The sequence below is a fragment of the Mchenga conophoros genome, linkage group LG18 (assembly GCF_057382185.1).
Source record: "Mchenga conophoros isolate Kocher_MC1m ecotype Shallow Benthic linkage group LG18, M_conophoros_male_GT1.1, whole genome shotgun sequence".
In the NCBI taxonomy this organism is placed as follows: domain Eukaryota; kingdom Metazoa; phylum Chordata; class Actinopteri; order Cichliformes; family Cichlidae; genus Mchenga; species Mchenga conophoros.
The window spans coordinates 13,354,671-13,367,023 of record NC_140543.1 but is presented as its reverse complement, the minus strand read 5'-3'; the positions used below and the strand labels follow the sequence as shown (position 1 = coordinate 13,367,023).

The 12,353-nt window shown below is 37.6% G+C and overlaps 1 protein-coding gene across 4 annotated transcripts in view; it reads right to left on the bottom strand.

Moving 5' to 3' along the window:
* Positions 1 to 12,353, bottom strand: part of LOC146553351 (dynein axonemal heavy chain 8-like) — a 43,155-nt gene that overhangs the window by 9,816 nt on the left and 20,986 nt on the right. For 3 of the 4 annotated variants that reach the window (XM_085255591.1, XM_085255592.1, XM_085255594.1), the window contains exons 27-65: positions 11,938 to 12,104; positions 11,715 to 11,841; positions 11,331 to 11,566; positions 10,957 to 11,061; positions 10,717 to 10,830; positions 10,563 to 10,625; positions 10,302 to 10,402; positions 10,029 to 10,166; positions 9,680 to 9,920; positions 9,368 to 9,567; positions 8,957 to 9,110; positions 8,700 to 8,863; positions 8,278 to 8,380; positions 7,844 to 7,948; positions 7,400 to 7,561; positions 6,748 to 6,972; positions 6,448 to 6,620; positions 6,182 to 6,360; positions 5,659 to 5,846; positions 5,490 to 5,576; positions 5,299 to 5,406; positions 5,087 to 5,221; positions 4,773 to 4,934; positions 4,445 to 4,691; positions 4,112 to 4,353; positions 3,865 to 4,005; positions 3,546 to 3,777; positions 3,312 to 3,454; positions 3,087 to 3,221; positions 2,866 to 2,988; positions 2,376 to 2,589; positions 2,188 to 2,297; positions 1,940 to 2,103; positions 1,671 to 1,863; positions 1,446 to 1,568; positions 1,231 to 1,361; positions 788 to 941; positions 468 to 632; positions 76 to 302 (exon numbers count right to left, since the gene is read on the bottom strand). In XM_085255591.1, coding sequence (XP_085111717.1) covers positions 76 to 302; positions 468 to 632; positions 788 to 941; positions 1,231 to 1,361; positions 1,446 to 1,568; positions 1,671 to 1,863; positions 1,940 to 2,103; positions 2,188 to 2,297; positions 2,376 to 2,589; positions 2,866 to 2,988; positions 3,087 to 3,221; positions 3,312 to 3,454; positions 3,546 to 3,777; positions 3,865 to 4,005; positions 4,112 to 4,353; positions 4,445 to 4,691; positions 4,773 to 4,934; positions 5,087 to 5,221; positions 5,299 to 5,406; positions 5,490 to 5,576; positions 5,659 to 5,846; positions 6,182 to 6,360; positions 6,448 to 6,620; positions 6,748 to 6,972; positions 7,400 to 7,561; positions 7,844 to 7,948; positions 8,278 to 8,380; positions 8,700 to 8,863; positions 8,957 to 9,110; positions 9,368 to 9,567; positions 9,680 to 9,920; positions 10,029 to 10,166; positions 10,302 to 10,402; positions 10,563 to 10,625; positions 10,717 to 10,830; positions 10,957 to 11,061; positions 11,331 to 11,566; positions 11,715 to 11,841; positions 11,938 to 12,104 — 6,181 coding nt within the window. The remainder of the gene's footprint in view (positions 1 to 75; positions 303 to 467; positions 633 to 787; positions 942 to 1,230; positions 1,362 to 1,445; positions 1,569 to 1,670; positions 1,864 to 1,939; positions 2,104 to 2,187; positions 2,298 to 2,375; positions 2,590 to 2,865; positions 2,989 to 3,086; positions 3,222 to 3,311; positions 3,455 to 3,545; positions 3,778 to 3,864; positions 4,006 to 4,111; positions 4,354 to 4,444; positions 4,692 to 4,772; positions 4,935 to 5,086; positions 5,222 to 5,298; positions 5,407 to 5,489; positions 5,577 to 5,658; positions 5,847 to 6,181; positions 6,361 to 6,447; positions 6,621 to 6,747; positions 6,973 to 7,399; positions 7,562 to 7,843; positions 7,949 to 8,277; positions 8,381 to 8,699; positions 8,864 to 8,956; positions 9,111 to 9,367; positions 9,568 to 9,679; positions 9,921 to 10,028; positions 10,167 to 10,301; positions 10,403 to 10,562; positions 10,626 to 10,716; positions 10,831 to 10,956; positions 11,062 to 11,330; positions 11,567 to 11,714; positions 11,842 to 11,937; positions 12,105 to 12,353) is intronic. The other variant, XM_085255593.1, reaches the window with a different exon arrangement.

Below are 12,353 nucleotides of genomic sequence, written 5' to 3'. Positions count from 1 at the left end.
AAAGAAAAATTTAAATTACATACATGAATATAAAATCATTTAAATGTATATAAAAATATCTTCTGTGTTTTCTACCTCTCAAAGTAGCTTTCACATGTGACAGATACTTTGTCATGGTATGTTCCCATAGCCGTCACCACAGACGCTTTGACTTCAGCAGAACAAACCATATTAAACTCAGACAAGAAATAATTGGATACAGCCACCAAAGCCTCATTTGGCCAAGGGGTGAACCAGTCCATCGTGCAGCCAGAAATCAACCCTGGAAACTTCAGAGACCGGGAGCGAAACTTCGGTCCCACCTGTCAAGGTTGTGAGACAAAATGTGCTTCACCACAGACTCATACAAATATGTCTTTGTGTGTCTTTAATGTAATATTATAAACAATACAGGTGAACAAACAATACAAAGTCCCAACATCTGAGTCACTGCTTTTGTGAAACAAGCATACAAATCTTTGACGTACCGGTGAGAAGCAAAGAACAACATGGAGATTCTTTCTTGACCGTGAAATAAAATACTCGTAAAGGTTGTCAAAAGTTGGTGGAATACGAGGAAACTCCTTTTTCATCACAGGTATTAGCTTCTGGGTGATCTCTTGGATCTCATCTTTAGCAAAAAGATTGGAAACCTGCAAACAGTCAATTCACTATGAAGTCATCTGGACCAAATATGGCCACAAACGTGGCAGTTTTTAATTACATGGTCTAAATTTTGACTTTCAGCTTGGATCAAAGTGGATTTTTGTGGATTTAAATATATCTGAATTTTTTTAAAGATCCCCACCTCTCCAGATGAAAGAACATTGTTGAGGTACTCAAGGAAGGCCTCATTCTTGATATCATTATCAGTAAAGATAAAGGTGATGCCTTTGCCTTCAGCCCCAGCTGTCCTATACAGCACTTTCAGGTCATCCAGGAAATTGGTCATGTTGTATGTTCTAAGAAGAAGACAAACACTATAAATTCTGCTAATTAGCTAAACCCCAGATGATGCACATGTGTTTACATGCCATAACATGCCAGGTGCAACCATGTGTTTTCATCATGCTTTTGACCCTCAATCTATGGCTTGTGGATCCCTGGGGCTCCAGGGGACCCAGTTTAAGAGCCACTGGTATAAGGTCCTTACCTTATAATATAAGCAGCTTGAGGTAACTGTTGTGAATTGGCACCATATTGATAATATTAAATTGAGCTGAACTGAAGTTTTAGTTTTTCTGTTCTTACCTGGTCAATGTGATCTGGAAGACGTGGTATCCAGCTATGAATGAGGCTAGCCGCGTAAGGCTCTGTTTACCTGATCCTCCGACACCCACAAGCAGGGCATTTCCTTGGTCAGTTCGAATTATTCGTGAGATCTAAAGCATTGGAAATCTTCAATAAATCAGCATTAATTGTAGCCAGATATAAAGGAAATGTATTCGTTGGGCTTGTAGTCTGACCTTGACGAGATGAGTCATTGCATCTGTGAAGAAAACCAGATCCAGAGTCGAGCCTCTTATGATCTCATTGTGTTGAGTCTGATACATCATTAGTTTCTCTGATAAGAACTTGAAATTTGGCACCTGAAAAAGTGAGCGTTTTCTTTCTGATTAGTATGACAGCTTTCTATATCAATGTTCAACTGTATCAATATTGTACTGTGGCTATAAATACAAATCTTTTACCAGTTCATAAATTTTAGGGGCATCAAAACACGCATCCTCCCCTTCTTCTCCAGTTGGCTCAGGTGCATCGCGGAGAAAGTCCACAAAGTATGGCTCAGGATGAAGTTTTGGGACAAGGCTAGGCTCAACATGCTCTTGGATCACCCGGGATACACCCTTCTCAAACCACTCTCTGTCCTCTGAGCAAATAAACCTACAGCAAAATGATGTTTCAATTTTAGCATCTTTGTTCTGCTTATAAAGTGATTTGATGGATGTGAGAACTTTACCTGTCAGCAATCACCCTTGCACATTCACTCTTGAAAAGAGCCAAGAGGGTAGGTATATCATGACACTCCTCTGCCTTGATGTTTAACATCCCTTGCCAGATCCGAGACAAATCTCTCAAATTGAAAATGTAGTGGAACTTGGATGGTGTGGGAAGCATTTTTACCTTCAATGTGAAATCATCGAATAAGATGTCTTTATTAATACATCCACTTTTATAATCTGTTCACATCATCTTTTAAGTAGTTACCTTTGTCCACTGCCATAAAATCCTCCCAGCAGATACAAGATGCTTAACCATATCTGAAATGCTCTGCTTGAATTTTCTGCATTCATGGAAGTAACCACCACTAATTATACCTGCAAAAAAATTGCATCAAAATAATCTATTTGTTGATACAACTAGTAATGAGGGGAAACAAATTTTGAGGTACTTACCAAAGATCTTATCAATTGAAGTATTTGATGGCAGAGTACAGTTAAAGACAGTAAACTGCCTCTTGAGTCTTTGAGGGATGTCATTTCTCCCACCACCAGGGTGAATCATGGCAGCAAGTATCTGCACATCTTCAATAGTGGAGAAGTCTCCTGGTTTGTCCAGACTGTACATGCCACTCATTTCCATCATCTGTCGAACTATCTCATTGGTGATCTGGTTTGGAAAGTTATATAAAGGAGTTATGCCTGAATTACTGTTCAGTGGAAAATCTACACCGTAACCTTCCACATAACCTGACATGCACCTTCTAAAAATGCATTTATGCATTTACGTGTTTTTGGTTATGTCCTAAGTTATGATGTAGATTTCCCAGAGAAGTCTAAATCAAACTTTACTAAGACTGGAAGCAACATGAAATAGTAAACAGTATATTTGCTGTTTTGTGTATTTTGTAAAATAAATATATTATATACATATATATATAAATACCTGATCTCCCCATTCATTGACAACTGGCATGTTTATATCATCAATAAAGACTGTCATCCTGCGTCCTCCTGGGGGTCCATAGGTGCTGCCAATTCTTTTCTCAATGTAACTTTCCACTGTTCGCTGTATATGTATGTATATAAAAAAGCTTTTACTAACAAAAAGCCATATAGAATTTGATAAAGATAAATATAAAGAACATTTTATAGGTTACATTTTACCTGAAACATTAGGGGTTCTGTTGCAGATGAGAAGTTCAGCGTCTTTGATAGGTCTGTCTCAGGATCATATTTTTTTGTGTAGCTTTTTATCATCACAGTTTTAGCAGTTCCTTGTTCTCCAATGAGCAGCACAGCCTATTTATACACAAAATTTAACTGTAACAGAAGTACATACCAAGGATAAACATATGCTCTTTTATTTAATATTCATATTTTAAAGGAGACCTTGTGTTGTTTAGCAATGGTATCCAGCAAGAAAGAAGTTCTTGTGTTATCCACATTGGGAACAAGAATAGAAGTGTAGTCAGGCAAATGGTCAGTTGGATAGATATAATCACCCACATGGTTGTTCCAATGACACCAATCACCTGAAATAAAAGATGAAGCTCTTATAGTAGTTACATTTCAAAATGCAAAAGACAGCATAGGGGGTTTATGTATTGTATAAAATGTTTTTACCATTTGTGCCAATCATGTACTCAAACATAGTTTCCCCTGGCCGTGTTGGAGGAACATCAATATTGCTTTCATGACCTCTGATGTAAGTCTCTAGTTTGTCTCTATCATCTAACTCCAAAATGGCTCCAAGGCTCCACATCAGACAGAAGGCAAAGAGACGCTCAAGGTGTTTGCTACCAGCAAAGCCTCCTGTCTCCTTGGTTGGGAGGAGGCCTTCCAGCAGATTCACAGACTGAAGGTGGAACATAATGAGACAATTCAATATTTCTAATTAATTTAGAAGCATCATCAATTTCTTCTCATTTGTCAGAATACATACCTGCATTACATAGTTACACTCCAAAAGCTCCATTTTGGGTTTAAGGTTCTGCTTCATATACAAGTAAGCATCCTCAAATATCTTGTCATATAAACTTAAAATACTTTCTGCCTCCTTTGCATTGCGCTTGTTAGCCCATCCCTAAAACATAAAGGCCACATTCCATCTGAATACAGTATTGTAACAGCAGCACTGATTCTTTTCTCCAAACAGTTTTTGAATGGAAAATTTCAAAAAACAAGCCTACCCTGAGTATGGGTTTCCAACTGAGAGCTGATGAGCTCATGAAGACCATACCCACCCGGGACACTGTAGCAGGGGAGGCATTATCCATGTTGTGCACCTCAAACACCAACTTGCAACATGGTGACATTGTGATGCGGTCACCATTAGCCAAGGTCAGTGTTTTGTTATCATCCAACACAGAATTAAGATTCTCAATCCATATGGCGTCGACAGGACCATCAAGCACAATCCATATGAACTCCCCTGAAGTGTTCACATTTTAAAGAAATGAAAAATTATATATATATATATCTGTGTGTGTGTGCGAATATTCATTAAATATTGTATCATAAACCTTTCTTAGCTTTGAGTGTCCTCCTCCATAGTGTGGAAAATATCCCATCTGTCCAATCATTGGTGGCTGCATCAAGACGGCCAAACATCTGCGCAGCAGTGATTGCTTTGGGGTTCATGCGCATCTCCCTATGCAGGTATCCACATTCAGTCATAGCTCGCATGAGAATGTTGATGACTGTGGTCTTCCCAGCTCCACTTGGTCCTAAAGTCATCAGCCCATGGCGCACTCGTGAAGTCTCATAAAGCTGATAGTGATGTATCAGTAAGAAAGAGTTATTTCCAAACAAAATCCAAATAACAACAGCAGATGAACATGCAGATGGTACCTGAACAAGCTTGAGATTCCAGGGAGGATGGTTGATTATACCGGCTGACTGCACTTGATGGGCAACAGCTGCCTGAAGTTCAGCATATGTGCTACTATCCAGATGGATACCAGGGAACAGGTCATTGATGAGACTGAGGAAAAGTGACTCATCCTCATCCACCTGAAACACATGCACATTACATATATATATATATATATATATATATATATATATATATATATATATATATATATATATATATATATACACACACACACACATTACTGTCAAATATTTGACTGCTGTCCTTTAGCACTAGGTTTGTGTCATACCAGTTTAGACAGATTCATGTCACGCAGCACTCTCATGACAATGCTGGACTCTGTGTCATCAGGCCGTGCTCTTTTAGCAGCCCCAAGTGTTCGTAACACGGACAGGATGTTCCTCAGGCCAAAGTCATAGTGGACCTAACAAAGCAAGAGCTTAGCTTTAGAGGGTTAATAATTGCTTATTATAGGAACTAAACTGGCCACAGGATTATTACCTGTTTTGTAAGTTGTTCTTCACACAGTTTATAAAGAACAAAAAACTTCTGGGCTAAGATGATGTTTTCATTGAATCCACAACTGGCTAGCTTAACTCTCATGATGATCTGTCAAAGGCAATAGTGAAAACGAATTAGAACTTAAACAAAACAGACAATATTTCTCCCTAGAAAAACTAATCTTTACCCACCTGTCTGTCTGGCACCATCATAGAAACCGTCCTGAATTGCACTTTTAAATTTTCAGGAAGTTCCTGACGACCGGCATATCCGGGATTCTATGTATTGAGTGACAACATGTTTTATTATATTCATACTAAACATCTGCTGCCTAGTAAACATATAAATCCTGTATCTTACCATAGTGATAAACAGGCCAAACTCTGGATTCAGATCCACAGTGTCTCCATCAGTAAAAATAAATGTGCTCTTCTGGTTCTTGCGTGCCGTCAGAACTATGTAGATCTGCTGAGCAGCAACAGAGAGCACTGGCAGGTCGATTCTGTTGAACTCATCAAAACAACCCCAGGACCCTGACTGCGCGAGGCCTGAAAAAGAATGAACAATTTACCAAATGTGCATATTTTTGGAATGTGAAAAGCAGCTGGGAAATCTGAGTAACAGAACATGCAAACACAACTGAAGACCCTCGTAGATTTGAACCTAGAACCAAAATCTTTCTATGAGCAGCATAAGATAAAATGAAATCTGAGTGTTTTGCTCATTAATCCAGGTAAGGAAATCCCAGAAAGTTGATTCGGCTCACCTGGATGTCAAGACTGAAGAAGTCACTTGGGTGAGAGATGAAATGTTTCTCCCACTGAAAATGCTACACAATACATTTTCTAAGATATCTGATAATTTGATTAATTACTTAGGATACCTTTATAAATCCTTCCAAGTCCTCTGAAGTCCATCTGGTCAGAGCAGTTGAACACTACAACATACTTGCCAAGACAGCGACCCATGTCTTTGGTAGTTTCAGTTTTCCCAGTTCCAGCCGGTCCTGCAGGGGCTCCTCCCATACTCATACCTAGAGCTTGGGCTAGTGTGATGTAGCACCTAGGTAAACAAGAAGGGGTTAATGAATGTACCTTAGTACTTAAATCTATATAAAAAGTAATTAACAAAATCTCATTATTTACTTGCCTGTCTGTCAGTGGAGTGATGACCAGACGATCAGTACAGCCTAGAAACTCATTCTGATAAATGAAGTCAACATTAGTAATAGACACAATGACCTTATCCAGGTAGCCCCTGAAGTAAAACCTGCTCTGCTTCAGCCATTCGAAGTCGCCTACAGATTTTATACGCTTTTTCACCTGAGGAAAAAGCAGGACATGAAGAGGAATGGTTGACCATAACAGTTTAATAATAAAAAGTTATCTGTGATAGTAGATATGGACAAGTAGCATTTATCCAAAAATAAAAAAATAACAAAAAACTCACTAGGTCATTAAATATATCAGTCTGGTGCACATGAATTGTGACAAGTGTCTCATATTTGACTCTGTCAAATTTGCTGAGGTCATAGGTTGTTTGCTTGATGAGTGTAGTGAGCAGACTCAGTAATTTCTTTTGGGTAAGAGACATGATGTGCTTGTCATCTTCTGTATGGTGCAGGGCCTTCTCTGCATCTCTTGTCCAAATCATTTGGATTCCCAGCAAGCCCACCTAAAAAGTACGAATCAAACAATACACGAAAAGATGCGTCATGTATAGTACATACAGGTAAAGTGGTAGAAATATGATGCTACATGAAAGGTACTACTGTCAAAGATATCCATACTTGTTATTTTACAAACGTTGGAAAAAGAATGAAAAAGAACCATGAGATCTGTTAAGCTGCCTCTGCCACTGATAAAGGCAAGAAGGAAATGTGACATGAAAACAAACAGTCATGTTGCTGGATAGTTTAATCTTAGTAACGAGAGAGTAACGTCTCAAATCTTTAAAATCTTGAATCCCTTTAAACACTACTAAATGGCGGTTGGTATTACAGATGGAAGAAAAAAAAAATCTCTGTTACACTTAAATGAACAAAATATTTTAAAAACTCATGAAAAAGATTTTACTAACAGCCACAATTCAGTCTTCCTACCTGTGCTTGAAATCTGTTGAGAAAAGCAAGAAGATCAAACTCCTCATCGTCTATCTCTAGATCTGCAGCTCTGATAACAGAGTGCAGTGAAGCCTGTTGTTGCACCAAAAGCTTCCTAAGCCAGATCTCAACTTCTCCCTGAGCCATTACAGGACTCTCTAGCTGAAAACACAGAAACACATTTGCTATGTTGTACCACACCTGTGATAAAAATTGGAAAAATATTTGCTGACAGCCTCAATTGAACCTTATTCTTTTTGAATATCTATTTATTGTACCCTACACTTGTCTGTAGAAAATAGCAATCTGATATAAATTTAACTTTAATTTGAATTTGACTCTGTTGACCGCTTGCAAAAGTTATTTGCACTAAACGTAACAAATGCAATTCAACATATAGTTGTATTATAGCTCTAAACTGAAAATGCAAATAGCATTAAATACCGGCAGTTTTTCCCCTTCTTGTGAAATAACAGCTATGATCTTGTCATATTCTGTTGTGTGAAACTCAGCTTCTTTTACGTTGTCAAACACTCCAAGAAGATGTGCCTGAAAAACAAATGCATCTACAATTATTTTTGCTATTTTACCCAAAATCAAAAACCCAAAAGAAAAAAAAGAGAGAGAAAAAAATAAACAAAACCCAAGAAATCAGATTTCAATACACAAACCATTTTCTTAATATTTCTATCCTGATCGTCTCATTCTTTGCCCATGAAAACTCCAAATTTAAATTGTATTTCTTATTTGCTAAGATGAGTTTTTAACATATCTACGCAGACAAACAAATTAGGCCTTTTGCAGTAGCAGTATAATTACATTGTTTTATACTTTTTATTTAAATTTAAGTTTCTTACAGTGGCAGTGAATGTTCTGACCTGAATTGTGTGAGAATCACTGGCTTGTCCAAGGATTTCCAAAAGGGCAGGATCAGACACAAAGAAGAACCGTGGAAACAAGAGTCTCTTTTTCTCAAGATACCTGTGAAACAAGATCATATCATCTGCAGTGTACACATTGAACACAGAAGTATTGTTATAATTATGGGGCCCATTTATTCAATGCTTTTCTTTTTGTTGCAAAGCATCTGTGGGTGACAAAAGGACAAAAAGGGGTAGAAAAGGAGTAATTATACTGCATAAAAAGTGCTTGAGTAAAAAGCTAATTAACTAAATAGTTAAATAATGTCATGTAAATTTTTTTAAAGACTGAACTACTTTTCTGCTTTTCTTTTTACCCTCCACTGTTGCAACCAACAGAAAGACGCAAACTAAAACAAGGATGGTGCCAAAAAAATTACCCTGCAAGAGATTTCTGACAGAGCTCTAGTTGTTTCTGAAGATCTGGAAGCTTTTCTCGCAGAGAGGGATCACCTACACAGCACTCCACAGCATTTGGGACCTTTTGTGCTCGCCGCATGATTTCAGTCCAAGACTTGTCAATATTCTGAAATTGATTTGCTTCCTGCAAATGGAAACATTTTTATGTTAGCATTTACTTAAGGATGCTTTCAAAATTGTTATTTTCAGGCCACAGGGCAGAATTAATGAGCTGTACCTGTGGCAGATCTTTGGCAATATCGCCCCCAACAAACACAGCCTCCAAATAGACCCACAAGTTTTGCACTATAACCCACTGTTCAATGACCTCAGATGATGTTGAAAGCTTGAAGACCCAATCTTGGATCTCTGCTTTGTGGAAGGTACTGTACCTGTACAAAGCAGACAAAGCTTGTTAAGTTCTTTAAGACATTGCAGAAATGGGAATATGTGTGGATATTTCACATCTTGAATGATTACACCCAAACTAATCTTTGTCACTACTAATGTTTCTGGGCTGAATGATTTGTTACAGTTAGGTAGGTCTTGCAGTCTTGCCCTTTTATTACTCCAAAGTATTAAAGTTTCTTGGAGATCAAGTTTATAAAATCTGTTACAAAATTATAAGCCGGGGTTTATTCTTTTCTACCTGTTGCTCAGCAGTGAACCTAGCACCATCAAACTGTCCTCCAAGTTGGTGAGAATCTCGGATGTTTCTGCTCCTTTCAGCATCAGTTCTCCTCTACTCTTAAATGTCATCAAGCTCAGGGTCTGAGCAGACCACAGCTCTTTTACTTGTGATAATTTGGCCTCAATATCCTTCTCCTTTACAGCTGATATGCAAATGTCCTACAAATACAAAAAGCCAAACTTGGGATGGTGCATACACATGAGCAAATCAAATCTATAAAAAAAATCTTGAAATCGAAGTATATTATAAATGTCAAATCTGCCAGCACACCTCAATGTCGTCCTTGTACGTCAACAAAGGCGCCTCCATGATGTTCTCAAGTGTAAACGTACTGGACTCCACCTCAAAATGGTGTCCAGTCACTTGTGCAATACGGTCCCAGTGTCTCCGTTTCATAGACTTGTTTGCCATCATTTCAAGAAGAGGACACGAATCATTAAAATCATCAATGGTCTTTTTTAGATCAAGAAAGGCTTGCCAGTCCTTTAGTGCTTTGGGTAGCTTCCGACACCTATAAAAATTGGATAATAAACTTTTGTTAAAATGACTACTCTTAAAAAAACATTCACTACACAACAAATTTTTAGGTCTGTAAGTTATAATAACAGATATACTCAACCTGTTCTGAAAATCCAGAAGTTCGCCATTGATCTTTTCAATATCCACTTGTATCCATAGTATCTTATAGTACCCACTAATCTTGTTCATCACTGCATCATACAGGCCATAGAGTTTTTGAAGCAGATCAAGCTCTTTTCTAAAGGAAGCATTAGGAAGCATAATATTTGAATATATTTTATAATGTGATAGATGTTAACACTTAGCATAGTATTAATAGAGATGCAAAAGTTATTCTAGCACAGAACAAGGTTTGATTTTTTTGCTGATGTACTTTTTCTTGTGTAGACAGTTGTATTCTGTAACTGGTAAGCCAAGAAGCTGCTGTCCAGAAGTATATGTGGTGAAGTTTCTCCAAAGCTCTTCAAATCTAGCCTGCAAACAAAACATACAATTAAATCTCGCAAGACTGTTTGTTAAATATGATTTTGATGTTTTCTTGCCCTATCAGCTCTCTCTTATCTAGTAATCATTTACCTCTAACTTATGTGAATGATTATAGATTTTCACACACTGAAAGAATTGAAACTGTCACCTGATAGATCTGAAGCCTGCGGCTGGCTTCTTGTGGAGCTAATCCTACAACCAAAGGGCCTTCCTGAAAAACAAGACATAAAATGAAGAATAGGTTAATATGAATACATTGATTTATTGAAAACCACCCGCACACAGTTTTTAAGATTACTCACAGAATCAAACTGTTCCATATAAGTGTCAACATCTTTTTGGAAGATAGCCACGCTCACGAGAAGGTCTTGTTTGAACTTGGGTTGCATACGAACAAGCTCATATTGCACCGATCTCTGCACAAGTCAATATCAAAAATAAAATCAAGATCACAGCTTATCACATTTACAACACACAAGATCACATTTATTTAAAAAAAAGTCATCAAACAAAATAGGCATTAATGTCATGATAATACTTACAGCTTTAGACTGCAGCATTGTGAATGAGTCTCTCAGACTGTACACTTCTTCTACTTCTCTTTTGGTCTCTTCTGCTTCATATTTTGTCAAAATTTCATATGCTTCCTGTAAATACATTCTTATATTTAAATGTTCAACATTTAGCTCACTCTGAACACGCAGGCCTCTCATTTATAACTAACAGTAGTAACAGTAGATAGTTAGGTACAATTAAAATTACATCCTCAAAATGTCTTTCACTAAAAATTTCTGGGCTTTATTTAATGTTGTTACTGGTACTCTGCAGCAGTTCATATCACTTTGTTTATTGTGTAGTGCTATTGCCAGTCCTTTGAAATATCTGCAGTTACACAATACACTTAAGAAACTGATACCTCAATGGAAATCAGTGTCATGTCAGTCTGTATTTCAGCTTCTCGAAGCGTAGACAGGGCCCCCATAGTACAGCGTACATCTTCCAGATTAGCCACAGGATGTGATAGCTGTATAAGGTAGTTGTTCAAATGTATGTGTGTGTCAGTCATTTTCTTCTTGTACCTCTCCTTCAGGTATTTGCAAATTAGTTTCTTCCAGGCTTTTGTCTCATCTGTTAGGGCCTTTTTCAGTGAACCTGTATATAAAGGAACTTAGCATTAGTCCTCCAGTTCTCAAACTAATAACCACCTACATGTGACATGTGTAATAAAACACACTAAATATCCAATTATCCAGTGGTAGCAGAATGGAATTCAATCCTGGTCCTCACAAATAAAAATTACCTGTTGTTAAATGAACAGATTCAAAAGCAATAACAGGCTTGATAGCTTGAATTTCTTGCTCAACTGAGTCATAGTGTTCGATTTCAGATGTAATGTGGATCAAGGATGGTTTGCTTGCCATGAATTCCTTTGTAGAAATTAAGAGAAGGGATATGATAATGATATAACTATATGAAAGCAACAAGGAACATGTCATGGTGAAAGAAAATCAAAGACAACTAACTTTGACTTTAGCGTTTTTGTCCTCTTCCCAGATCGCTCTGAAAGTATTGAACTGTTTCAGAACATTGGCTGCTCGTCCCTTCTGAGAGTTGATTGCTGTTTTCAGAATGCCCACGAGTTTTTTGATGTCCTTGTGTTCCACAACAAAGTTAAATAAATGATCTCTTTCTGCAGAAACACAAATAAACAGTCAAAAGTACAACCAACGATTGTGCTAACAGCTAGCAGCTGACAGTTTCATTCAAAGTTTAACATTTACTTTTGTAAATGTTATTTTATGGGTGAGTGAGCCCATAAATTCAGCAGGAAAGTATAAAGGGAAACAGACTTCTACTGGACCAGAAGTCCATTTGCAACCACAACTATCACCATCTAGTGGCCTTCAGATAGAATGCAAGTTAGAGGCACCTCTGAAAG